General features: G+C 36.8%; 1 protein-coding gene and 1 long non-coding RNA gene across 3 annotated transcripts in view; one reads left to right on the plus strand and one right to left on the minus strand.

The window, feature by feature from the left end:
- CDH8 (cadherin 8) overlaps positions 1–25,200 on the plus strand; it is a 1,195,405-nt gene that overhangs the window by 1,101,173 nt on the left and 69,032 nt on the right. Inside the window, exon 22 of one of the 2 annotated variants that reach the window (XM_079908493.1) lies at positions 23,219–23,941. In XM_079908493.1, coding sequence (XP_079764619.1) covers positions 23,219–23,403 — 185 coding nt within the window. In that variant the 3' untranslated portion in view covers positions 23,404–23,941. Of the gene's footprint in view, positions 1–23,218; positions 23,942–25,200 lie in introns of those variants that run through there. The other variant, XM_079908494.1, reaches the window with a different exon arrangement.
- Positions 9,036–25,200, minus strand: part of LOC307179400 — a 116,456-nt gene continuing 100,291 nt past the window's right edge. Inside the window, exons 3-4 of the long non-coding RNA XR_013825377.1 lie at positions 17,673–17,727; positions 9,036–9,958 (exon numbers count right to left, since the gene is read on the minus strand). This is a non-coding gene — a long non-coding RNA (uncharacterized lncRNA). The remainder of the gene's footprint in view (positions 9,959–17,672; positions 17,728–25,200) is intronic.

A 25,200-nucleotide genomic window follows, 5' to 3' on the forward strand; every position in this document is an offset into this window, starting at 1 on the left:
AAATTCTGTAGTTTGCTTAGCGTTTTCATATATGATTTCATTCACTCCTCTCAGTAACTCTCAGATGGATATTATCTTGACTTTAGGGTGGCCTCTTGTGTACCAGTTACTGTTCTATATCCTGAACACAACAGTGAACAAAAAAGTCTTATCCAGATGCAATTTACATTTAGTAATGATAACCAGGGTTTGCCAAACCATAATACCTGCTTACCAGTTGGCTTAAAGTCTAAATTTCTACTGCCAGGGGGGATGCTAGGATAGAGTCTTTCTAGAATCAAAGCTTCATAGAATATATAAAAGTACCACAAGCATTAATGCTGTGTTCTGAACCCTCATAAGATTCATGGTATAGACAGAGGAAGATCTTTAAATGAAGAAGGGATTTTCTCACTACAATTCTTACCATATTGAACCTGATCAAAGCTCTGAAGTCCTTTTAAGATTTTTTTTTTTTCTAATAAAAATTTCTGGGCTCAAATCAGACCCATTGAGTCAAATTTTACCGAATGTTCTGAAATCCACAAGAATTTGAGGAAAAACTGCCGAAGTTTTAATTTTAGATGTTTCAAATGAACTGAATTTACTACCCTCTCTCAGTATTGTAGATTATGGCTCGAATAGCCAAAATTCAATAAAATCATTTGTTCCCTCCATAAAAACAAATTCAAAAGAAAATTACATTCCCCCTGAACCGCGCCCCCCAATAGACTGTACCCTCCTCATAGCATCAACTGGCAGAAGTAGTCAAGGACATATTTGACCTTGGACCTTTGGAAGCTATTCCTCTGATCATCACTGGTGGCCAACAGGCCTCTGCTGAGAGTAGATACAGTTTTCCAGGAATCATCAAGAAAAAGGTGTCAGTCTCATTTCATTTCCATATTGGGGATGAATGCACAAGGTCAAATTATTAGATTTTTTAATTAGAGAAAGGAGAGAATCGATTTCTGAGATAAGAAAATTGAGAAAAGAGGTTAGCACACCTATAACTTGATACTGCAGCCCCTGTAATTATCGTTTGTAAGCACTGAGCGAAAAGTTGAGTTCCAACATTAGTCTCTTTTATTTTACCTGGTTTTATTTTTGTTCATACATTTCATCTATACCTGAGAGTCTCCACTCCTACCCCCATTTATGTGTGAATATAATAGAATACGTTTTTGTTTGTTTGTCTTTTCTATTTGGTATCTCTTGTCCTAGAAGAGTATCTGGCACCCAGTAAGTATAAGGTCAATATTTGTTGATTGAGTGGACGTTTAAAATTACAATTATTTGTTAAATGTTTATAAGAGGAAATAATCATATTACTTTAGCCATAGGGTTGTATAAAAATGAAAGCATGGTGCCTGAGAGTACGTGTTCAGTAAATAGCAGATAGTTTCTTAAGATGATAATGATGATAATGGCGTTCTGATGCGGCTGGCATAGATTATTATTATGGAGTAGGGTTTGGGTTTCCAAGTAGGATTTCACTATCAGTTTGAAAATGATTAATGTTCTAGAGGAATGTGCCCAAATGTAGGCATCAGTTTGGTTACTTTTTACACAAATAACTTTATTCAAAGATCTGCCCCAATCATGCTAGGCCATGTCTGGAATAGACCACCAGAAACAGGTGGATTATTTGCAACAGCAAAAATGCAGGTGCCGACAAGAGAACTTAGCATTTTGCCGGAGGTGCTTTTCTCTTGCATCCTTTTTTTTTTTTTTTTCTGGTGTGTTAAGAAAAACTCAGTTTTCATTTCTGTCTTTGACCTGAATTTTTAGAAATTAAAATATTTTGGGTAGCATACAGGGCTTTTCGCCATTCTCCATAAATTCAGTTAAAAAAAAAAAAAACAGGGCTTCCCTGCTGGTGCAGTGGTTGAGAGTCCGCCTGACGATGCAGGGGACACGGGTTCGTGCCCAGTCTGGGAAGATCCCACATGCCGCAGAGCAACTAGGCCCGTGAGCCATGGCCGCTGAGCCTGCGCGTCCGGAGCCTGTGCTCCGCAACAGGAGAGGCCACAACAGTGAGAGGCCTGCGTACGGCAAAAACAAACAAACAAACAAAAACCTCCAGCAGCTTTTTCTTTTTCACCATTATTTGCAATTACTTTGCTAACAACATTGAATACTCCACTATTGGTCAATGTTCTCTCTCTCATGTTTTTTTTTTTTAAACATCTTTATTGGAGTATAATTGCTTTACAATGGTGTGTTAGTTTCTGCTTTACAACAAAATGAATCAGTTATATATATACATATGTTCCCATATCTCTTCCCACTTGCGTCTCCCTCCCTCCCACCCTCCCTATCCCACCCATCCAGGCGGTAACAAAGCACTGAGCTGATCTCCCTGTGCTATGCGGCTGCTTCCCACTAGCTATCTACCTTATGTTTGGTAGTGTACATATGTCCATGCCTCTCTCTTGCTTTGTCACAGCTTACCCTTCCGCCTCCCCATATCCTCAAGTCCATTGTCTAGTAACTGTGTGTCTTTATTCCTGTCTTACCCCTAGGTTCTTCATGACATTTTTTTTTCTTAAATTCCATATATATGTGTTAGCATACGGTATTTGTCTCTCTCTTTCTGACTTACTTCACTCTGTATGACAGACTCTAGGTCCATCCACCTCATTACAAATAGCTCAATTTCGTTCCTTTTTATGGCTAATATTCCATTGTACATATGTGCCACATCTTCTTTATCCATTCATCTGATGATGGACACTTAGGTTGTTTCCATCTCCGGGCTATTGTAAATAGAGCTGCAATGAACATTTTGGTACATGACTCTTTTTGAATATTGGTTTTCTCAGGGTATATGCCCAGTAGTGGGATTGCTGGGTCATATGGTAGTTCTATATGTAGTTTTTTAAGGAACCTCCATACTGTTCTCCACAGTGGCTGTATCAATTTACATTCCCACCAACAGTGTAAGAGGGTTCCCTTTTCTCCACACCCTCTCCAGCATTTATTGTTTCTAGATTTTTTGATGATGGGCATTCTGACTGGTGTGAGATGATATCTCATTGTAGTTTTAATGTGCATTTCTCTAATGATTAGTGATGTTGAGCATTCTTTCATGTGTTTGTTGGCAGTCTGTATATCTTCTTGGGAGAAATGTCTATTTAGGTCTTCTGCCCATTTTTGGATTGGATTTTTTTTTTTGTTATTGAGCTGTATGAGCTGCTTATAAATTTTGGAGACTAATCCTTTGTCGGTTGCTTCATTTGCAAATATTTTCTCCCATTCTGAGGGCTGTCTTTTGGTCTTGTTTATGGTTTCCTTTGCTGTGCAAAAGCTTTGAAGTTTCATTAGGTCCCATTTGTTTATTTTTGTTTTTATTTCCATTTCTCTAGGAGGTGAGTCAAAAAGGACCTTGCTGTGATTTATGTCATAGAGTGTCCTGCCTATATTTTCCTCTAAGAGTTTGATAGTTTCTGGCCTTATATTTAGGTCTTTAATACATTTTGAGCTTATTTTTGTGTATGGTGTTAGGGAGTGATCTAATCTCTTACTTTTACATGTAGCTGTACAGTTTTCCCAGCACCACTTATTGAAGAGGCTGTCTTTTCTCCACTGTACATTCCTGCCTCCTTTATCAAAGATAAGTTGACCGGGCTTCCCTGGTGGCGCAGTGGTTGGCAGTCCGCCTGCCGATGCAGGGGACACGGGTTCGTGCCCCGGTCGGGGAAGATCCAACATGCCGCGGAGTGGCTGTGCCGCTAAGCCTGCACATCCGGAGCCTGTTCTCTGCAACAGGAGAGGCTGCAAGAGTGAGAGGCCCGTGTATCGCAAAAAAAAAAAAAAAAAAAAAAGAGAAGTTGACCATATGTGCGTGGGTTTATCTCTGGGCTTTCTATCCCGTTCCATTGATCTATATTTCGGGTTTTGTGCCAGTACCATACTGTCTTGATTACTGTAGCTTTGTAGTATATAGTCTAAAGTCAGGAAGCCTGATTCCTCCAGCTCCATTTTTCGTTCTCAAGATTGCTTTGGCTATTCGGGGTCTTTTGAGTTTCCATACAAATTGTGAAAATTTTTGTTCTAGTTCTGTGAAAAATGCCAGTGGTAGTTTGATTGGGATTGCATTGAATCTGTAGATTGCTTTGGGTAATGGAGTCATTTTCACAAGTTGATTCTTCCAATCCAAGAATGTGGTATATCTCTCCATCTATTTGTATCATCTTTAATTTCTTTCATCAGTGTCTTATACTTTTCTGCATACAGGTCTTTTGTCTCCTTAGGTAGGTTTATTCCTAGATATTTTATTCTTTTTGTTGCAGTGGTAAATGGGAGTGTTTTCTTGATTTCACTTTCAGATTTTTCATCATTAGTATATAGGAATGCCAGAGATTTCTGTGCATTAATTTTGTATCCTGCCACTTTACCAAATTCATTGATTAGCTCTAGTAGTTTTCTGGTAGCATCTTTAGGGTTCTCTATGTATAGGATCATGTCATCTGCAAACAGTGACAGCTTTACTTCTTCTTTTCCGATTTGGATTCCTTTTATTTCCTTTTCTTCTCTGATTGCTGTGACCAAAACTTCCAAAACTATGTTGAATAAGAGTGGTGAGAGTGGGCAACCTTGTCTCGTTCCTGATCTTAGTGGAAATGCTTTCGGTTTTTCACCATTGAGGACAATGTTGGCTGTGGGTTTCTCATATATGGCCTTTATTATGTTGAGGAAAGTTCCCTCTATGCCTACTTTCTGCAGGGTTTTTATCATAAATTGGTGTTGAATTTTGTCAAAAGCTTTCTCTGCATCTATTGAGATGATCATATGGTTTTTCTCCTTCAATTTGTTAATATGGTATATCACGTTGATTGATTTGTGTATATTGAAGAATCCTTGCATTCCTGGAATAAACCCCACTTGATCATGGTGTATGATCCTTTTAATGTGCTGTTGGATTCTGTTTGCTAGTATTTTGTTGAGGATTTTTGCATCTATGTTCATCAGTGATATTGGCCTGTAGTTTTCTTTCTTTGTGACATCCTTGTCTGGTTTTGGTATCAGGGTGATGCTGGCCTCGTAGAATGAGTTGGGGAGTGTTCCTCCCTCTGCTATATTTTGGAAGAGTTTGAGAAGGATAGGTGTTAGGTCTTCTCTAAATGTTTGATAGAATTCGCCTGTGAAGCCTTCTGGTCCTGGGCTTTTGTTTGTTGGAAGATTTTTAATCAATTTCAGTGCTTGTGATTGGTCTGTTCATATTTTCTATTTCTTCCTGATTCAGTCTTGGCAGCTTGTGCATTTCTAAGAATTTGTCCATTTCTTCCAGGTTGTCCATTTTATTGGCATAGAGTTGCTTGTAGTTATCTCTCATGATCTTTTGTATTTCTGCAGTGTCAGTTGTTACCTCTCCTTTTTCATTTCTAATTCTATTGATTTCAGTCTTCTCCCTTTTTTCCTTGATGAGTCTGGCTAATGGTTTATCAATTTTGTTTATCTTCTCAAAGAACCAGCTTTTAGTTTTATTGATCTTTGCTATCTTTTCATTTCTTTTTCATTTATTTCTGATCTGATTTTTATGATTTCTTTCCTTCTGCTAACTTTGGGGTTTTTTTGTTCTTCTTTCTCTAATTGCTTTAGGTGCAAGGTTAGGTTGTTTATTCTAGATGTTTCCTGCTTTTTAAGGTGGGCTTGTATTGCTATAAACTTCCCCCTTAGAACTGCTTTTGCTGCATCCCATAGGTTTTGGGTCATTGTGGCTCCATTGTCATTTGTTTCTAGGTATTTTTTGATTTCCTCTTTGATTTCTCAGTGATCACTTCGTTATTAAGTAGTGTATTGTTTAGCCTCCATGTGTTTGTATTTTTTACAGATCTTTTCCTGTAATTGATATCTAGTCTCATGGCGTTGTGGTCAGAAAACATACTTGATACAATTTCAATTTTCTTAAATTTACCAAGGCTTGATTTGTGACCCAAGATATGATCTATCCTGGAGAATGTTCCATGAGCACTAGAGAAAAATGTGTATTCTGTTGTTTTTGGATGGAGTGTCCTATAAATATCAATTAAGTCCATCTCGTTTAATGTATCATTTAAAGCTTGTGTTTCCTTATTTATTTTCATTTTGGATGATCTGTCCATGGGTGAAAGTGGGGTGTTTAAGTCCCCTACTATGAATGTGTTACTGTCGATTTCCCCTTTTATGGCTGTTAGTATTTGCCTTATGTATTGAGGTGCTCTGTTGGGTGCATAAATATTTACAATTGTTATATCTTCTTCTTGGATCGATCCCTTGATCATTATGTAGTGTCCTTCTTTGTCTCTTTTAATAGTCCTTATTTTAAAGTCTATTTTGTCTGATATGAGAATTGCTACTCCAGCTTTCTTTTGGTTTCCATTTGCATGGAATATCTTTTTCCATCCCCTTACTTTTAGTCTGTATGTGTCTCTAGGTCTGAAGTGGGTCTCTTGTAGACAGCATATATAAGGGTCTTGTTTTTGTATCCATTCAGCTAATCTGTGTCTTTTGGTGGGAGCATTTAGTCCATTTACATTTAAGGTATTATTGATATGTATGTTCCTATTCCCATTTTCTAAATTGTTTTGGGTTCGTTACTGTAGGTCTTTTCCTTCTCTTGCGTCTCTTGCCTAGAGAAGATCCTTTAGCATTTGTTGTAAAGCTGGTTTGGTGGTGCTGAACTCTCTCAGCTTTTGCTTGTCTGTAAAGGTTTTAATTTCTCCATCAAATCTGAATGAGATCCTTGCTGGGTAGAGTAGTCTTGGCTGCAGGTTTTTCTCCTTCATCACTTTCAGTATGTCCTGCCCCTCCCTTCTGGCTTGTAGGGTTTCTGCTGAGAGATCAGCTGTTAACGTTATGGGGATTCCCTTATGTGTTATTTATTGTTTTTCCCTTGCTGCTTTTAATATGTTTTCTTTGTATTTAATTTTTGACAGTTTGATTAATATGTGTCTTGGCGTATTTCTCCTTGTATTTATCCTGTATGGGACTCTCTGTGCTTCCTGGACTTGATTAACTATTTCCTTTCCCATATTAGGGAAGTGTTAAACTATAATCTCTTCAAATATTTTCTCAGTCCTATAATCTCTTCAAATATTTTCTCAGTCCCTTTCTTTTTCTCTTCTTCTTCTGGAACCCCTATAATTCGAATGTTGGTGCGTTTAATGTTGTCCCAGAGGTCTCTGAGACTGTCCTCCGTTCTTTTCATTCTTTTTTCTTTATTCTGCTCTGCAGTAGTTATTTCCACTATTTTATCTTCCAGGTCACGTATCCATTCTTCTGCCTCAGTTATTCTGCTATTGATCCCATCTAGAGTACTTTCAATTTCATTTATTGTGTTGTTCATCGTTGCTTGTTTCATCTTCATTTCTTCTAGGTCCTTGTTAACTGTTTCTTGCATTTTGTCCATTCTATTGCCAAGATTTCGGATCATCCTAATTATCATTATTCTGAATTCTTTTTCAGGTAGACTGGCTATTTCCTCTTCATTTGTTAGGTCTGGTGCATTTTTATCTTGCTCCTTTATCTGCTGTGTGTTTTTCTGTCTTCTCATTTTGCTTATCTTACTGTGTTTGGGGTCTCCTTTTTGCAGACTGCAGGTTCATAGTTCCCGCTGTTTTTGTTGTCTGCCTCCAGTGGCTAAGGTTGGTTCAATGGGTTGTGTAGGCTTCCTGGTGGAGGGGACTAGTGCCTGTGTTGTGGTGGATGAGGCATGATCTTGTCTCTCTACTGGGCAGGTTCACGTCTGGTGGTGTGTTTTGGGGTGTCTGTGGCCTTATTATGATTTTAGGCAGCCCCTCTGCTAATGGGTGGCGTTGTGTTCCTGTTTTGCTAGTTGTTTGGCATAGGTTGTCCAGCACTGTGGCTTGCTGGTCGTTGAGTGAAGCAGGGTGCTGGTGTTAAGATGGAGGTCTCTGGGAGATTTTCACCGTTTGATATTATGTGGAGCTGGGAGGTCTCCTGTTGACCAGTGTCCTGAAGTTGGCTCTCCTACCTCAGAGGCAGAGCCCTGACTCCTGGCTGGAGCACCAAGAGCCTTTCATCCACACGGCTCAGAATAAAAGGGAGAAAAAGTAGAGGGAATTAGTAGAAGTATGAGGAAAGAAAGAAGGAAAGGAGGGAAGGAAGGAAGGAAGGAAGAAAGAAAGAAAGAAGGAAAGAAAGGAGGGAGGAAGGAAGGAGGGAAAGAAGATAGATACAGTAAAAATAAAAGAAAGTATAATAAAGTTATTGAATTAAAAAATTCTTATTTAGAAAAAGGACGGATAGAACCTTAGGACAAATGTTGGAAGCAAAGCTATACAGACAAAATCTTACACAGAAGCATACACATACACCCTCACTAAAAGAGGTAAAGGGGGAAAAATCATAAATCTTGCTGTCAGAGACCACCTCCTCAATTTGGGATGATTCGTTGTCTAAAGGAGGGAAGGAAGGAAGGAAAGAAAACGAACGAAGGTAAAGTATAATAACGTTATTAAAATTAAAATTATTAAGAAAAAAATTTAAAAAAAAACCATGGACGGATAGAACCCTAGGACAAATGGTGGAAGCAAGACTATACAGACAAGCTCTCACACAGAAGCATACACATACACACTCACAAAAAGAGGAATAGGGAAAAAAAATCCTAGATCTTGCTCCTAAAGTCCACTTCCTTAATTTGGGATGATTGGTTGTCTATTCAGGTATTCCACAGATGCAGGGTATATCAAGTTGATTGTGGAGCTTTAATCCGCTGCTTCTGAGGCTGCTGGGAGAGATTTCCCTTTCTCTTCTTTGTTCTCACAGCTCACAGGGGCTCAGCTTTGGATTTGGCCCAGCCTCTGCGTGTAGGTCGCTGGAGGGCGTCTGTTCTTTGCTCAGACAGGACGGGGTTAAAGGAGCCACTGATTGGGGGCTCTGGCGCACTCAGGCCGGCGGGGAGGGAGGGGCACGGAGTGCGGGGCGGGCCTGTGGCGGCAAAGTCCGCTGTGACTTTGCACCAGCCTGAGGCCCGCCGTGCGTTCTCCCGGGGAAGTTGTCCCTGGATCCCGGGAACCTGGCAGTGGCGGGCTGCACAGGATCCACGGAAGAGGGGTGTGGAGAGTGACCTGTGCTCGCACACAGGCCCCTTGGTGGCGGCAGCAGCAGCCTTAGCGTCTCCCGCCCGTCTCTGGGGTCCGCGCTTTTAGCCGCGGCTCGCGCCCGTCTCTGGTGTTCCTTTAAGCAGCGTTCTTAAACCCCTCTCCTCACGCACCAGGAAACAAAGAGGGAAGAAAAAGTCTCTTGCCTCTTCGGCAGATGCTGACATTTCCCCCGGACTCCCTCCCGGCTAGCCGTGGTGCACTAACCCCTTCAGGCTATGTTCAAGCCGCCAACCCCAGTCCTCTCCCTGCGCTCCATCCGAAACCGAAACCCGAGCCGCGGGTCGGCACCGATCCTCTGTGCGGGAATCTCCCCGCTTTGCCCTCCGCACCAGTTGCTGTGCTCTCCTCCACGGCTCCGGAAGCTTTCCCCCTCCGCCTCCCGCAGTCTCCGCCCGCGAAGGGGCTTCCTAGTGTGTGGAAACTTTTCCTCCTTAACAGCTCCCTCCCACTGGTGCAGGTGCCGTCCCTATTCTTTTGTCTGTTTTTTCTTTTTTTTTTTTTTTCTTTTGCCCTACCCAGGTACGTGGGGAGTTTCTTGCCTTTTGGGAGGTCTGAGGTCTTCTGCCAGCCTTCAGTAGGTGTTCTGTAGGAGTTGTTCCACGTGTAGATGTATTTCTGGTGTATCTGTGGGGAGGAAGGTGATCTCCGCGTCTTACTCTTCCGCCATCTTCAAGGTCCCCCCCGAAATCTGCCTCTCTCATAATGTTTTGAAGTACGCTTGACACTTGGTGTCCTTGTCAGCATCTGTGTTGCTCTACGTTGCAAATTTGCATGATAGATGAACTGGGTCCATGAAGAGTTTATTAACCTTCCTTTAACAGAGTAGGTAGTTTTAAAGTTTTTTGCAGCTAGCACCTAACTTTTATCTAAAACAAGAGAGAGAGAGAGAGAGATTGGTTTACAGACATTCTGAGCTGCACAATACCATTATATATAGGTGCTCTGCATTGCCTTTCTAAATACAATTATAAAAACACCTAGTGCTACCTATTACTTATAGATTTACATATTTCACCCAATATATCTTTTTAAATTTTATTAAAAGAATACATAATATTCTGTGTCTAGTTGCCTTTCTAATATGCATTGATACACAGATGATTTTGTGGATACAAATGCAGTTGGAGGAAGTAGTGACATATGGATACAACTATGTATATCTCCGTCTACATTCACATATATTCAACCCTTTTAATATTATATTCAACCCTTTTAATATTAACATCTGGGAATAAATCAGCATCATCCATTTTATTATCATGTACTTGACACTGAGGCGGTGGCTTGCACTGCAGTCATTTCTACCACCTCTGCTAATCATTTATCTTGAGTTATGTATTTGTTTTGTTTTTGTCACTCATTATGGTATATACATCTTGGTTCACTGTCACAATAAATGCATAATTTTTGAGGCCAAAGCATAGACTGAGGAAAGGAATCTCAAGAGATCGGTCTGGCTTTGTAGTCAGAGCATTAACTAAGGATAACACAATCTTAATTACCATACGTGAATTCTGCTGGGCAATAACTCATGGAGGATTAGGGTCATTTTATAGTAAGATTTTGTCCATTGTTCCATAAGTGTGGGGTGATTTACAATTTACATTTCTTGGGAAAACAATGAACATATTATCCCACAATGGGATAGGGGTAATTATGTATTTTTCTTATGTCTATGGTGGTAGCTTATACCCAACTAATTCCCCCAGTGAGAATAACTATAAAATTAGAGAAAAAAATGGTATTTGAAGGCAGCCAGTACTTAAGAAGCCGAGATACCAGAAAGAAAGGAAACAAACTGAAGTGACTCCTAAATTTAGCACTGCTTATTTCCTTCAGGACTTTAAGTGATTCAACTCAGAGGGCATAGAAACCAAGCAGAAATCAGTGACCTGGAGTTTGAGTGTCTCGTGAGACTGTGGAGAGAAAAGCTGTAGGTCAGGGCTACAGAGGTATCCAGAAATGGAGAGGCCAAGTCTACAGTGAAGAGGTAATTGAAAAGAAGACGTCAGAGCATCATGGATGGATTTTTCCCATGATGCATTTACCAATTACCAAATTTACCAATTTACCAAACAATTATGCATTATATATATCCTTTCATTGTACATAAAATGTCTGAAGCATTACTCTAAGGCTTATTCTAATAAGTCAGTGACATATATACAAATATATTTAAGGTTACCACTAAAATAATAATAGAAGACTATGTAACTAATAGGCTAATCCTGCTTTTCTATCTTTTTTTGGATTCATAAGTTTTAATTCTTTAATTTCCCCCATTAGCCTATTAGTTGGGGGATATAAAAGAATTGAAAATTATGAATCCCCAAAAAAATAGAAAAGAGGAAAAATGAGAAAGAACTGATAAAGAAAATTTTAAAGTACAAGAAGAAATTAAAACCCAGATAAATAAACAATCACATTAATTGTAAATAAGCTACATACTTCAATTAAAAGACATTATTTGTCAGACTAGGAAAAAAGCAATCAATTTTCAAATCATGTTTTTTATCAGAAATAAACCTCAAATATAAGAACACTTAAAGACTGAACCGACTGAAAGAAGATCTAGGCAAATTAAAACCAAAATGGTTCAGCTATAGACTAAGAAGAAATATTACCAAAAATAGAGAAATTTTTCATAATGATAAATGATTAAATTCAGCAGGAAGATATAAAAATTCTAAATTTGTATGTACCTAATAAGATGTTTGTCAAGTACATAAAGCAAAAAATTGACAGAAGCAAAGGGATAAATAGACAAGTCAACACTTGTAGATGAAAATTTTAACCTACTAATCAAATAAGTAGACAAAAAATTAGTAAGGGTAGAAAGTGTTTGAATAGCATGATTAGTCAACTTGCCTAATTGTAATGTATAAAACACTGCACTCAAAAATTACAAAAATATTATTATTGTCAAACACACTTGAAACATTTACCCAACATGGCCAAATTGGGCCATAAATCAAGTCTCAACACTCAAAGCAGAGTATGCTTTCTTAACACAGTGGAATTAAGCTAGAAATAAATCACCAAAGGCCCTGAAATGATCCCCAAGTATTGGAAATTAAGCCATATGTCTCTAAATGATCCATGGAAAACAATAAAATCACAAAGGGAATTAGCACATTAAAAAAAATGAATGATAACAAAATAATGACATGACAAAACCTGTGGAATACAGCTAACACAGTACCTAAAGAGAAATTAGCCGTAAATGGCTATATTAGAAAAGAAGAAATGCTAAAAATCAATTATCTGAGCATCCACTTCAAAAAGGCTAAAAGTGAACAGAAAATTAAAAACTAGTAGCGAGGTGAAAATAAATATAGGGTAGAATACAGTGAAATTGAACACAAATATACAGTCCTGAAATTCAACAAAGCCAAAACCTCTTTATGTGCAAAGATAAAGTTGATAAAAATCTTGCAAGAAAAAATAGAAAAGGTACAAGTTGCCAGTATTAGAAATGACAGGGAATTCCCAGTAGTCCAGTGGTTAGGACTCCATGCTTTCACTGCGGGGGGCGTGGAAAAAAATATTACAAAGGGGACTTCATTACAGATTCTATAGATGTTAAAAAACAGCTGGACATTATTAACATATTTATGGAATAAGGATTAAAATGTATATGAGATAGCCTAATAAGTTGAAAAATGCAGTCATTGCAAACTGGCATAGATAAGAAAAAGAGAAAAATATGTCTATCATTTTCTCTATTGAATAAATTGAATTCACAATTACTAACTCTTAACACATAAATTGTCATGCCCAAATGAACATGACACATACTTTATCAGAGAGAAGTAAAAGAGGGAGCAGTTTCTACCTTATGTCACAAAGCCAGAATAATCTTAATGCTAAAACCCAACAAGAATATTACAAGAAAGGAGAATTAACAGCCTGCTTCTCATAAACAAAATCCTAAGTAATATATTAGCAAATCAAAACTGTTAATATAAAAATATAATATTACACCCAGGGAATACAAGGACAGATGATAACATTTGAAAATCTATTAATGTAAATTAAAATCCTGAGGAAAGAGAAAAAAACGTATGATCATTCTCAGCAGATGCAGAAAATGTTATACCTTCATCTCTTGTTCTTGAAAAAGCTCTTTGCACACTAGAAATAGAAGAGAACTTAATTTGATAAAGGATAGTTACCAAAAAAAAATAGCAAATATCAAACCTCATGGTAAAATATTGAAAGGTTTCTCCCTGAGATTGGAAATGAGATAGGTTGTGTATTATTGCTACTTTTATTCAATTACACTGAAGGTTTTAACCAGTACAGTAAAATACAGGTAAGAAATTAAAGTATAAATATCGGAAAGAAGAAATAAAGTTGTCACTACTCATAGACAACATGATTGAGTACATAAAAAGGGAAAAAAAATCTAAGTTAAACTATTATCAATAATGAAGAAAGTTTGCATGATTGTTAGTTATAAAATAATCATATTTTTATTTTCTAACAATACTCAGAAAATAAATATACTACTTATAATAATAAAAAGACTTCAATTAAATAGTAACAAGATCTAATGAATGGGGCTTCCCAGGTGGCGCAGTGGTTGGGAGTCCGCCTGCCAAATGCAGGGGACACGGGTTCGTGCCCCAGTCCAGGAAGATCCCACATGCTGCGAAGCGGCTGGGCCCGTGAGCCATGGCCGCTGAGCCTGCGCGTCCGGAGCCTGTGCTCCGCAACGGGAGAGGCCACAGCAGTGAGAGGCCCACGTACCCCCCCCCCCAAAAAAAAATCTAATGAATGACATACAAAACTTCTAAACAGAAAACTATAGAATATTACTGAGAGAAATTAAGGAAGATATAAATAAATGAAGTATATACATAGTTCATGATTTGGAGATTCAAATGTAACAAGATGTCAATCCGCTTTAAATTTATCTGTAGAATCTTTGCAATATCAATCAAACTTCCAACAGCTATGTGTGTGTGTGTGTGTGTGTGTGTGCGCGCGCCCACAATTTGACAAATAATACTAAAACGTGTAAAGAAATTTAAAGGGAAAAATAATGAAAATATTTTAAAAGAAAAATTGTTGATCTTACCATATTCATGATAACAATATATGAAGATCTATCATAAAGAGTTATTAAAAGAGGACTGTATGAGCATAAAGACAGAAAAATAGAAAATTCCGGGAACAAGCCTGTACAAAAATACTCAACTCAATGACGAAGATAGCATAGGTGGACTTATAATAAAGTTGACAGTGAATTGGATATCCACGAGTGGATGAAACTGAACCTTGGCCTCTAACTCAGAACGTCAATTTTAGTAATCTTCAGGGAGATCAGAGATGTAAATGTGAAAAAAATAATATACCTTCTAAAAATAACAGAATTTTCAAATTCTGGATTATGCAAATAATTAATGAATCAGTTGCAACAAGTGTTAAAGTTAATAAGAGCAAAAACTGATGAATTCAGCTTTAAGTTAAGAATCTGTGTTCATCAAAAGTTACTATTAAGAGTGAAAAATTAAGCCACAGAGTAGGGAAACGTATTGTGACACTCATATCTAGCAAAGGACATGTATCCTTAATATATAATATGCATATCAATTAGAAAAACATAGACAACCAATTAAAACATGGCAAAAACTTGAACAGGTTCTTCACACACACAAAAAAAATCCAAGTGGCCAGTAAGCATAATATGTCCTTAGCATCAAATCATCAAGATATTAAAATAAAATCAAACTGAAACATAACTGTACACCTCTGCAATGACTAAAATGAAAAACAAATAATAAATAACTGGCTTTTCCAAGTGTTCTTGAAGACATGCAGCAACTTGAACTCTTATACATTGCTGGTCAGAGTGTAAACTGGCACATCCACATTAGAAAACACAGTTGAAAGCATATGCTAAAATTGAAAGGAGCCATATTCTATAATCTTTCGTTCTATTCCTAAGTATGTAACGTAACGGAATTCACGTATTTGTACAGCAACAGAAATACACAAAATATTTATAGCAGCACTTTTCAGAATAGCATGAAACTGAAACAACCCAAATATCCACCAGTAAGAGAAATAAATAAATAAATAGATGGTGCTATATGTATACAATGAAATTCTTTCCCAAACAGTGGAAAAGAATGAATGACAGCTGCCTACAACCACATTAATGAATTTACAAATACTATATTGAGCTAAAGAAGTCAGATACAAAAGTGTGTACTTTATATTATTTCAGTTTTTATACAGTTCTGAAGAAGGCACACTAATACAGTGTTAAGAAACAGAGTAGAGGTTACCTTGAATGGCATAATGACTGAGAAAGGGGTACATGGGAAGCTTTGGGGATGCTGGTTATATCTTGGCCTGAGTGATAGTTACATGGGTATGTTCATTTTATAACAATACACTGGAATAAAACCATAAGGTGTATACACTTTATTGTTTTCATGGCTTACTTCTACTACAAAAGTTGATCTCACACAAGAAAATGTAAGGAGTGGCCCAAAAAATTAAAAATATGAAAATTGTATTTCTAAAAATAAATTCACTAATAAAAATTCCATGTTAATGGAATCATCAAACCTTTCTTTTGAGGTTATTAATTTATTAGGATATTGTATTGTTTGGGAAGTGATCCATCTTAAAAATATATTTTAAGGTTATGTTTTACGAGTGCTATGCTAAAGAGAGCCTGTGGGGAATAATCAGTTTTGTTTGTTTCTGTGGGTTTTTTTTTTTTTCCACTTGTTGATAAAACTGCCCTGGATTAATATTTCAGCTTTACCACTTCTTGGCTTTGAGTAAATATGGGCAAGGTGACAAGAGTCCACATGATTTCTAGGCGCACTGGATGTTCTTTACTCCCTACTCTGATATGTAACTCATATAAATTTCAGTCTTACATAGCCTGAAATCATATTCCCATTTAAGAAAATAATGTCTTCACAGTAACCCAACAAACCTCAAAGAAATAGTACATAACAGATCACACAATACATGCTGGGTAGTTTACAATATTAGTTTTCTTCCCTAATAAATTGTGTCTGTGAATGTGTGTGCGTGTATGTGTATGCATGTATTAGGGGCACAAATGTTATTCTAAGCTGGTGTTGAATGAGCATTTAAACTCAATATTACATAAATCTATATTCCTCTGAAAGTGTGAGTCTCCTTTATTAAGATTCTAATATATAAGGGATTTAAACTGAATTGCATTGTAAGAGTAGTACCAAGAAATTCAGTTCCAATAATTTTGAATCAATCCTATTTGAAATAATTAGGGAAAAAAACACTGAAGATATAGTAATAGAAGCATAATGCAATTTTTGCTGGCAGAGTAGAATTAGAGATTTTGCAAAGACTTAGTTACCAAAGGGAGCATAAGGAATAATAAACTTATTACGGCATTTTGTTTCCTCGCCTCTTACAGTATGGAGAAAGATGAGATGTATAAAAAGGATTTAAACATGCACTTAGGGCTGCGAAAGGAGGGAGTCAGTATTTTCCAGTCACAAATTCAGCAAGAGTAGTACACAGTAGAAAAGAGAGGTGTACATAAAACAAAACAAAAATGAACACGTAAAAACCATGTATGCATACACACAAAACAAAAAATGTAGACAACTAAAGGAAACAAATTGGTAAGCATACATAAAGAGTTAAAAGTATCTTAGTAAGCACAGTAGTGTATACAGAAGTTGAACTGTAATGTTGTACACATGAAACTTATATGATGTTCTAAGCCAATATTACCTTAATTTAAAAAATACTTGGAAATCATAAGCCATGAATTACTGGTTTATGTAAATTTAACTCAGAACTCTAGAAGCAGACTAATTGTCAAAGAAAAGGTCTTGGGAAAAAGTTTGGCAAATAATGCATATTTATCAATTTTAAGTTAAAATGTTTAGTATATTAAAATAAAATAAAACTAGTAAGTGCTTAAATTTTTTTAAAAAAGAATTAAAAGTAGGTAATATTGGACTTCCCTGGTGGTGCAGTGGTTAAGAATCCGCCTGCGAATGCAGGGGACACGGGTTCGAGCCCTGGTCCAGGAGGATCCCGAGCCCTGGTCCAGGAGGATCCCACATGCCGCGGAGCAACTAAGCCTGTGCGCCACAACTACTGAGCCTGCGCTCTAGAGCCCACGAGCCACAACACTGAGCCCGCGTGCCATAACTACTGAAGCCTGTGTGCTTAGAGCCCGTGCCCGCAGCAAGAGAAGCCACTGCAATGAGAAGCCCGTGCACTGCAACGAAGAGAAGCCCCTGCTCACCACAACTAGAGAAAGCCCACACACAGTAGCGAAGACCCAACGCAGGCAAAAATAAATAAATGTATTATACAGTAGGTAATATTACATAACATATTAATAAAAAAATGGAAAATGTAATAGCTCCATTCTCATTAGTACTAATTTTTCATTTATAAACTGCCATTAATGTTGCCTTTATTTAGAACATGATTGTTTTAAAGCTTTATATTTAATAAATAGTATCTAAGAGGTTCATAACATCAGTCCTTACTTCAATGGCTCTAAAATATTTTCCCATAGAATTTAACAACCATAAATGTGCCTACCTTATTCTTTAGGACTTCAACTCTTGTGAGCTGGAAAAAGGATACGGAGGGTTCACTGTAGAGAGTAGGAAAAGGTGGAGTGAGGTCTTGCCAAGGATTCCACTACGTCCAGGTTCACTTAAGATGAATGTAATAAAAAAAAGACCTACACATTTTCTCCCTATTTAGAGAGCATTTGAAAATGCTGGAGCCAGACAGCATGCATTTTTGTAGTCAGTAGGAAAAACAGACAGGGGTCAGTGAGGACTTAAACTGAAGTCACCATTTAAGAGTCATTTTCTCCAAAGAGTTTAAGGCATTTTCAAATATGTCTAAGTCCACAACTTGCACAGTGAGAGAAAGCATTTCTCTGCGTTTCTTGAGAGAGCTACTACTTGGTTAATACAAAAACTATGCCTTACAAGCTTTGTTCATTTGATACCAGAGACACCCTCTTGATTAAAGTTCTCATTTAATTCTAAACTAATCTAAATATGACTGAGATTTTAAGGAGTAAAATAGAATGACTTCTCTTTACAGCCTGGCTTGCTGGAATTTTCACAATCATATAATGAAAAATTATTAAAATTATGGTGGTCAGCTGCTCCCTTGATGTTGAAATTTCTTGGTATGTATTTGAGGGAGATAATAGATTGTGTTTTAACTGGTGCATCAATACAGTTGCCATGTTAGTGAAAGGGTAACACATAAAAATAATACTGTAAAGAGAAAAACCTATCAAAAATATTCCAGAATATTTTTGTAGAGAATATTGAGTAGAGTTCCCTGTGCTGTACAGTAGGTCCTTATTAGTTATCTATTTTATATAGTAGTGTGTATACGTCAATCCCAATCTCCCAATTTATCCCTTTCCCCCCAGTAACCATAAGATTGGTTTCTACATCTGTGAGTCTATTTCTATTTTGTAAACAAGTTCATTTGTACCATTTTTTATTAGATTCCACATATAAGTGATATATATTTGTCCAATAAAACTTTTTAAAAAGTCCCAACAGATTTTCTACCCTGGTGTCCACTGGTTAATTATATTCCACCTTGTTTCTATGCTAATCTATGAATTAATAAACCATAACTAATGATTTAGAAATTATCACACCATTTATGGGCAAAATGTACATCAAAAAGTTTTATCTTTAGTCACCAGAGAGCCTAAATTCATGACTGAAATTATTTTCCAAGACCTTCTTTGAAATTCCCATCAGTTTCATTTTAAATTTCCTAAGTTGCTATCTTTTCTGTCAATCATATACTGTTAGAATCTTCCTGTTTTATAAACTTTCAGCATTCCTCTCATCCCTATTCAATTATAAATTCACTATTTTGCATTCCCCCCGTTGACTGTAATTTACTGCTCATGCCTTCCATCCTTCCACTCGTAGAAGGCTCAAGAATTATTTATTGAACCCACCAGTATATCTAAATTTGTCAAATCAATTTTCTCTCTTATAGCCTGAAAAGGAGAGGCTGTTTATTTCAATCGATGTCTGCAAAAACAGCAGCTCGTGGAAACTAGTTAGAAGCAAATTCCCAAGTAACGCAGACTTGGCAGTATTCCATTACCTTTGATTATAAAAGGGCAAAATTAATGGGCAATTCATGAGGCTACGTGACAGAGAGGTGACAGGAAGTCACTACTATTCAAATGGTAGAAGTCAAGGAGTTGTTTATAGTAGGTGCCATTTCAGCCTTTTTTCCATCATTATGTGAAAACAGTCAACTTTTGTGGCCAATTGAAATGGGCTTTTCCTTCCAGACCACTTTGTCACATCTCCTGTGTTTAGAAAATTAATCTTTAACGAATGCTAATCAAGTTTCTAATTATAATATCTTTATATTTAATGTCTGTGTATCAGATGAAAGGCAAACATTTTGGGGCCAGTCACAAAGGACATGAATAATTTCCTTAGAAGCTTATCTAATTAATTTTATTGCTCTATAATATCTTTAAATTTTGAACTCCCATCACTTCATTAATTTAGATAAAAGTGAATCTTCAGCATTTAACTATGACACTTGTGTCAAGCACTATAGGGTGCAGTAATTTCAGTTGTGCGCGTTCATCTAATACAGGTAATGAAAACACATTGGGGGATATTTTGGGGATATATGGCACCAGTTTATTGTTTGATTCTATTTTATTGTTTTTCTCCTTGATTTAGCAGTTTCAAGAAATAAAGTAAATGTCTGGGACATTCATTTGCTTAAGAAAACAAAATTAAAACAAACCATAACTTCTCTTGTCAGTAAGCTTTATGCTAGCTTTTAAAATTGTAAATCTCATCAAAAAATATTTCAGTGACTCGCCAGTGATCATATGATACAGCCCCCATGCTCGTGATCTTCTAACAATATTAAGTGGTAGCTCCCAAACCTACATTACTTCTAACAACAGAAAAAAATTAGACGGTATTATTCTAGGGATCTGGGCCCCTGCATAGTTAACCGCCACCCTGTCCCAGATCTTACAATAAGAGAAAGCATATATTACTTTAATGTTGAAAGTTATCCCAGAAAGAAGCTCATGGAGATTCTCTAGCCTCTATGCTTGAGTTTTACCACCTGCTGGCCATCTAGAGCTAAGAGATAATTGCAGTTTATTAAAACTGTGAGATTAAGAAAAGAGAAGAGAGAAGTTAAGAACATGTGCCTTGGCATAATTATCCTTTTGCCAAAATAGTGAGAGTAAAATCTGTATATGCATGTTTGCCTGTGGCGTGTGTGTGTGTGTGTGTGTGTGTGCGTGTGTGTGTGTGTGTGCAAGGCATGAGAAAGAGGGAAGACAAAGAATATCATATTTCGTAAACTTGGCCCAATCAACCATTTTCAGTGACTCTAACTCAGTAAGCTCAGCATTTTCTTCACTTCCCCAGGAACAAAATCATGTTTAAAGAGTACGACAGCTTTTTCTTGTACCTGCAGTTTTCGAAGACAATGCATCTATTATTCACTGTTCAAGTCTATGTTGATCATTGTCTCTGAATTGAATGCTTAACGAGACTGAAACATAATAGAAGGCTCCTCTAATCACTTATATACACAAGAGTTGGTCTAAGATGTGGCACGGAAGAAATGAATGTTATGTAACTAACTAATCAATAGTCCTTAGAGTTGAAATACAGAGAATCACAAAATAAAATCAATCAACTAAAGAGACCTTAGGCAAAATCAAAGTATGAGGAAAAATATGGAATTTAAATTGTTCAGTTTCTCAGAGAGGCTTGCAGATTATTAGTGCAATTCTGAGAATATCAGTCGTGGTACAACCCATTAGATTTATCCAGCTTGATTTTTTATATTTGTACTCAAACTTCAAAGAGTGGTCAAACTTGCAATAAAAATTTATAACAAGCCTATAAGCATTCTTGAGGAAATGGCAGTGATTAGTTATCTTACCAGTAAACAAACAACAAGCAAATATACTTTGTTTTAAACTTCATCAATATAGTACTGTGAAAATGACTCATGTTTGGAAGGCCAAAACTACATTTCGGAGTCTTGGAGTTAATTTCTGAGTCATATTGGTAAAGGCATGTAGCCCTGTGCATATCAGTCTCCACATCAGTAATCCACAACATGGGGATCGCATTACCTATTACATAGCTCTTCAGTAAGGACTGAATGAGATGATTCTGTGAAATACCTTGCACTGTACATAGTGCACACTGAATATGCACGGTGCTGATGTTTCCAATTATAAAAGGTGAACTCTAAGATACACTTGACGATGTGCCCAATATGATCTGGGCACTTCTAATTCTTCTCATATAATGTGTATAATAGTTCTCTAAATAAGGTGTCAAGGTCTTGAGTTTCAGTGTCCTCAGGAATAAAATGAGCTTCAATAACATGTTCAGAATCATATTGGTAGTGGGAGGCAAAGATGGGGCTCCAAACATTTGTTTCCTGCAAACACTGGATTCCCTTTTTTACTCTTCAGCAGCTGCTATTCAGCTCATGGTCAGACTAGAAAAGAGATGTAAATCTTTAAGGACATAATCAGACCTTATTTCAAATACCTTATAACTCATTTATCTACCTGATTCAAGTAGATAAAGGGTAGAATGTAAGTTTCTTGTCCTCAGAGTCATGTGTTACACTTTTTAAAATTTTCCCTTCCACTGAAACTAGGGAGCTGCATGCCTCCTCTCTGAATGGGAATGAATTATTTCATTAGACATAAGACAGTAAAAGAAAAAGAACATATTAGGTAAAAGAAAAAGGACATTTAAGGCCACTGGTGTGATTTTTGGGAATTGAGACTTTTGTTCCATTACTGAGGTGGTTGGAATTCCAAAGGATAATATTCATCCATCCATAGTTAATCAAATTAGAATATTGGAGAATAGCCATGGTAGTTAAATTCCAATCTTGTAGCATTGCCAGTGGGGTTAACCAACTATAAAATTGTAACATGGCTGTGATTATTTGGCATGTGCTTTAAAACACTTTTATATGTAATGAAAAAAATGAGTATTTGAAGGTTTCAGAGGTCTGAATTTAACCAATTGTCAAAAAGAAGAAGAGTCTGATATATCAAATACAAGTCTGTTTCTTCATACTCAAAAGCCAAAGATTTTTCCCCTCCTAGCTTGCTTATAAATATTCAGTGCCACAGAAACACAAATAAATAATTGGCCATTTTCAATGCATTCTGTGTAATTGACAAGCGATCAAAAGATTATTGCATGGTACAGTCAGAGTCAAATGGTACTGCATTTATTAGAAATGAAAAATCATCATGTGGGCCAAGTCAGCAATGTATTAATGGGCCAGATTTCTGTGCATGCATATTTGTGCGTGTATGCGTGTGTGTGCACGTGTGTGTGTGTGTGTATAATTTTTTAAATTTAAGGACTTAAGGCTTAAGGATTAAGGTCTGTGCTACTGGAATTGACCTGGAAAGATTAAAAGATTATTATCTGTTTACACTGATGAAAATCTTTATGAAAATGACATATTAAAATAACTTGGGCTTATCTTACCCAAAAAGATCCCAAGGTCAATTTTGAATAAAAAATAAAATTCATAAAAGATATGATTCCTTTTCTTTAAGATTATCCCTTTTATCAGTATTAAAGATGCCTTCTCAACAACTGATTTGGTTCTAGCCTTTTTTCAGGTTTTGATGTTCATCTTTAATATATAGTCAGTCGAACAAGTAACAGTGCAGAAATGGGCTGTCTACCCAAGATAAAGAAAGAGATAAATCTTTGTTGCAATACAGCATTCTTTTCTTTTGTACAATGGGCTTTATCAATAAAATAAAGCTTTCTTCATCAAGGAAACCTCTTTTCATTTATTCAGAGATGGTCTTTATCAAGCTAAGCTCCAGCAAATGGTGTTTGGAATAATAATTTATACTTTTTTTTAAGCAGCCAAGCACTTGCTATTTTTCCTTGCTGAATGGTCAGATTCCATAATCACCATGTTGAAAACACCCTAATTAAGGGAAGTTGAAACAGACACACAAGCTTTCAAGAAGAAAGTTGAATTGCACATTAAAATGCAATATCCTCAATGCTGATGTTATTTTTTCCTTCCCATAGGGAACCACAGTCAGATATCCCGAGTACCTGTTGCTATTAAAGTGCTGGATGTCAATGACAACGCCCCTGAATTCGCATCCGAATATGAGGCATTTTTATGTGAAAATGGAAAACCCGGCCAAGTAAATATCTCCATGTTGTTAATGCTGAATATGTTTGTATACAACTGTCTCATATTTGATTAACCTGCATTATAGTGTGCACTTGCATCATTCACAATCTGCAAAGTCATAGGCAAGAAACATCCAAACGGGAACAGAGAGGGAGTATTCTTCTTTCAGAGATGTTCATTCTCTTCCTACTTATGACCAAATTGGCTCCTGAAGCGGAATGACCTGCTGTGCCATGAACCCTGAGCCAAAAAACTATCTTAAAATATCTCGGGGTGTGGATGATCACAGGGGAGGTCTTAGAGTGATGGGGCCAACATTTTAACCTTCAAATGATGGAAAGTGAGGGAAAAGCCCATGGGAAGGCATGTTTGTTTCACATCAAATGTAGAAATAACACATGACATTGGAACCCTAGGAAAGACCAATTGCAGGAAGTGAATTTTTAAATCTGTAAAGGTGTAGCTGCATTTAGATAGACATAATGTGAACAACATGTTTTAGACATGCAAGTAAAGCATCTGATAACTGTGTATTGATGTGTATCGATGGAACTTTTTTCTTTTAAACTGTCTTATGTAGCTTAGATAGGACAATGCAGACACAGAGAGAGAGACGGGGAGAGAGGAAGGAAGGAAGGGGGGAGGGAGGAAGGAGGGAGAGAGTTAAGAAAGAAGAACGAAAACAAAACCTGCTATACTCTGAATGTCAAAATGGAAATAGTCTATGTAAAGTTCTAAAAAACACAAATGTAATAGACTTATTTTAACAAGGTGCCAAAGTACTGTATGTTTAAGAAATTTATCGTTTTTCAACTTCCTAATTTATTTCTGGATGGTGACATTTTAATTTAAATAAACAGCAGCTGACAGCATGACACTGGAGTTGTTAATCCAACTATTCTTGTGCCTCACGTGGGTGTTAGGAATTCAACTTACTATTTGCCGAGCAGTTTACCTGACAAGAGTCAGATTTCTTCCACCTAAGAAAGGAATAGAACTGTGGCTCTATACTTTTATTTAACTCTTACAAAAGATCAAGTTGCTACTCTCCTATGAAACAGTGGGCATTTTCCCCTAGACTACTCTCCTGTATCTGAAGGATTGGCATCGTTTCCATCTACAAAAAAAAGATACACATACATGTGCACACATACAAAGTAAAAGCTAAAATTCTAATAATAAAATTGAGTAATTTTAAACACTTAGACATCATAAATGTCGTTATAATCAAAACATTCACCTTCAGCAGTCATATGCCAAAGGTGACCTCTTTTTAAAAATAATATTCTAACATTAGTTTCAATGTTTCTTAATTTCATCATGTCGAATTACCCTCTATCGGTCTTATCTTTTGAGTGTTTTTATTTGTGATCCTTTGAGGATGGAGTGTATATATACTTGGCAGCAAATATCATTTAGCTAAGTTGGTGAATGCAGTTGGTGGAGAGAGTCTGATCAAAGTATATGCAGGTCAGTTTCAAGGATATGGTTGTGTGGGCCGGATTGTTGCTGGGGTAATGTAGCCAATCACAGAGTTATAAGCCAGACATTTTTGATCATAGAGAAACTGTCAAATGCTTTAGAATTTAAGTAAAACTCCACTGTTCATGCAAAACTCATCACACAAGTTCAGGGAGTCAATGGCATTGATATTTCAAAAATTACACATTGGCTTCACTTGTGATATTGACATGCATGCCTTTGGACCTCCTGGAATCTGGAGGTTTACCCTGTGGATTTTGACTGTTTCCAAGGTTTTAATGATTCCTCAACAGTTTTTATCCTCCGAAAAAAATGCATTGTTTCATCCCCTTTCCTATGCAAGATCAAAATAAAAAAAAAAAGTTGATTCTTTGTTTTATGATTTTTG

This window comes from Stenella coeruleoalba (assembly GCF_951394435.1).
Source record: "Stenella coeruleoalba genome assembly, chromosome: 20".
Lineage (NCBI taxonomy): Eukaryota > Metazoa > Chordata > Mammalia > Artiodactyla > Delphinidae > Stenella > Stenella coeruleoalba.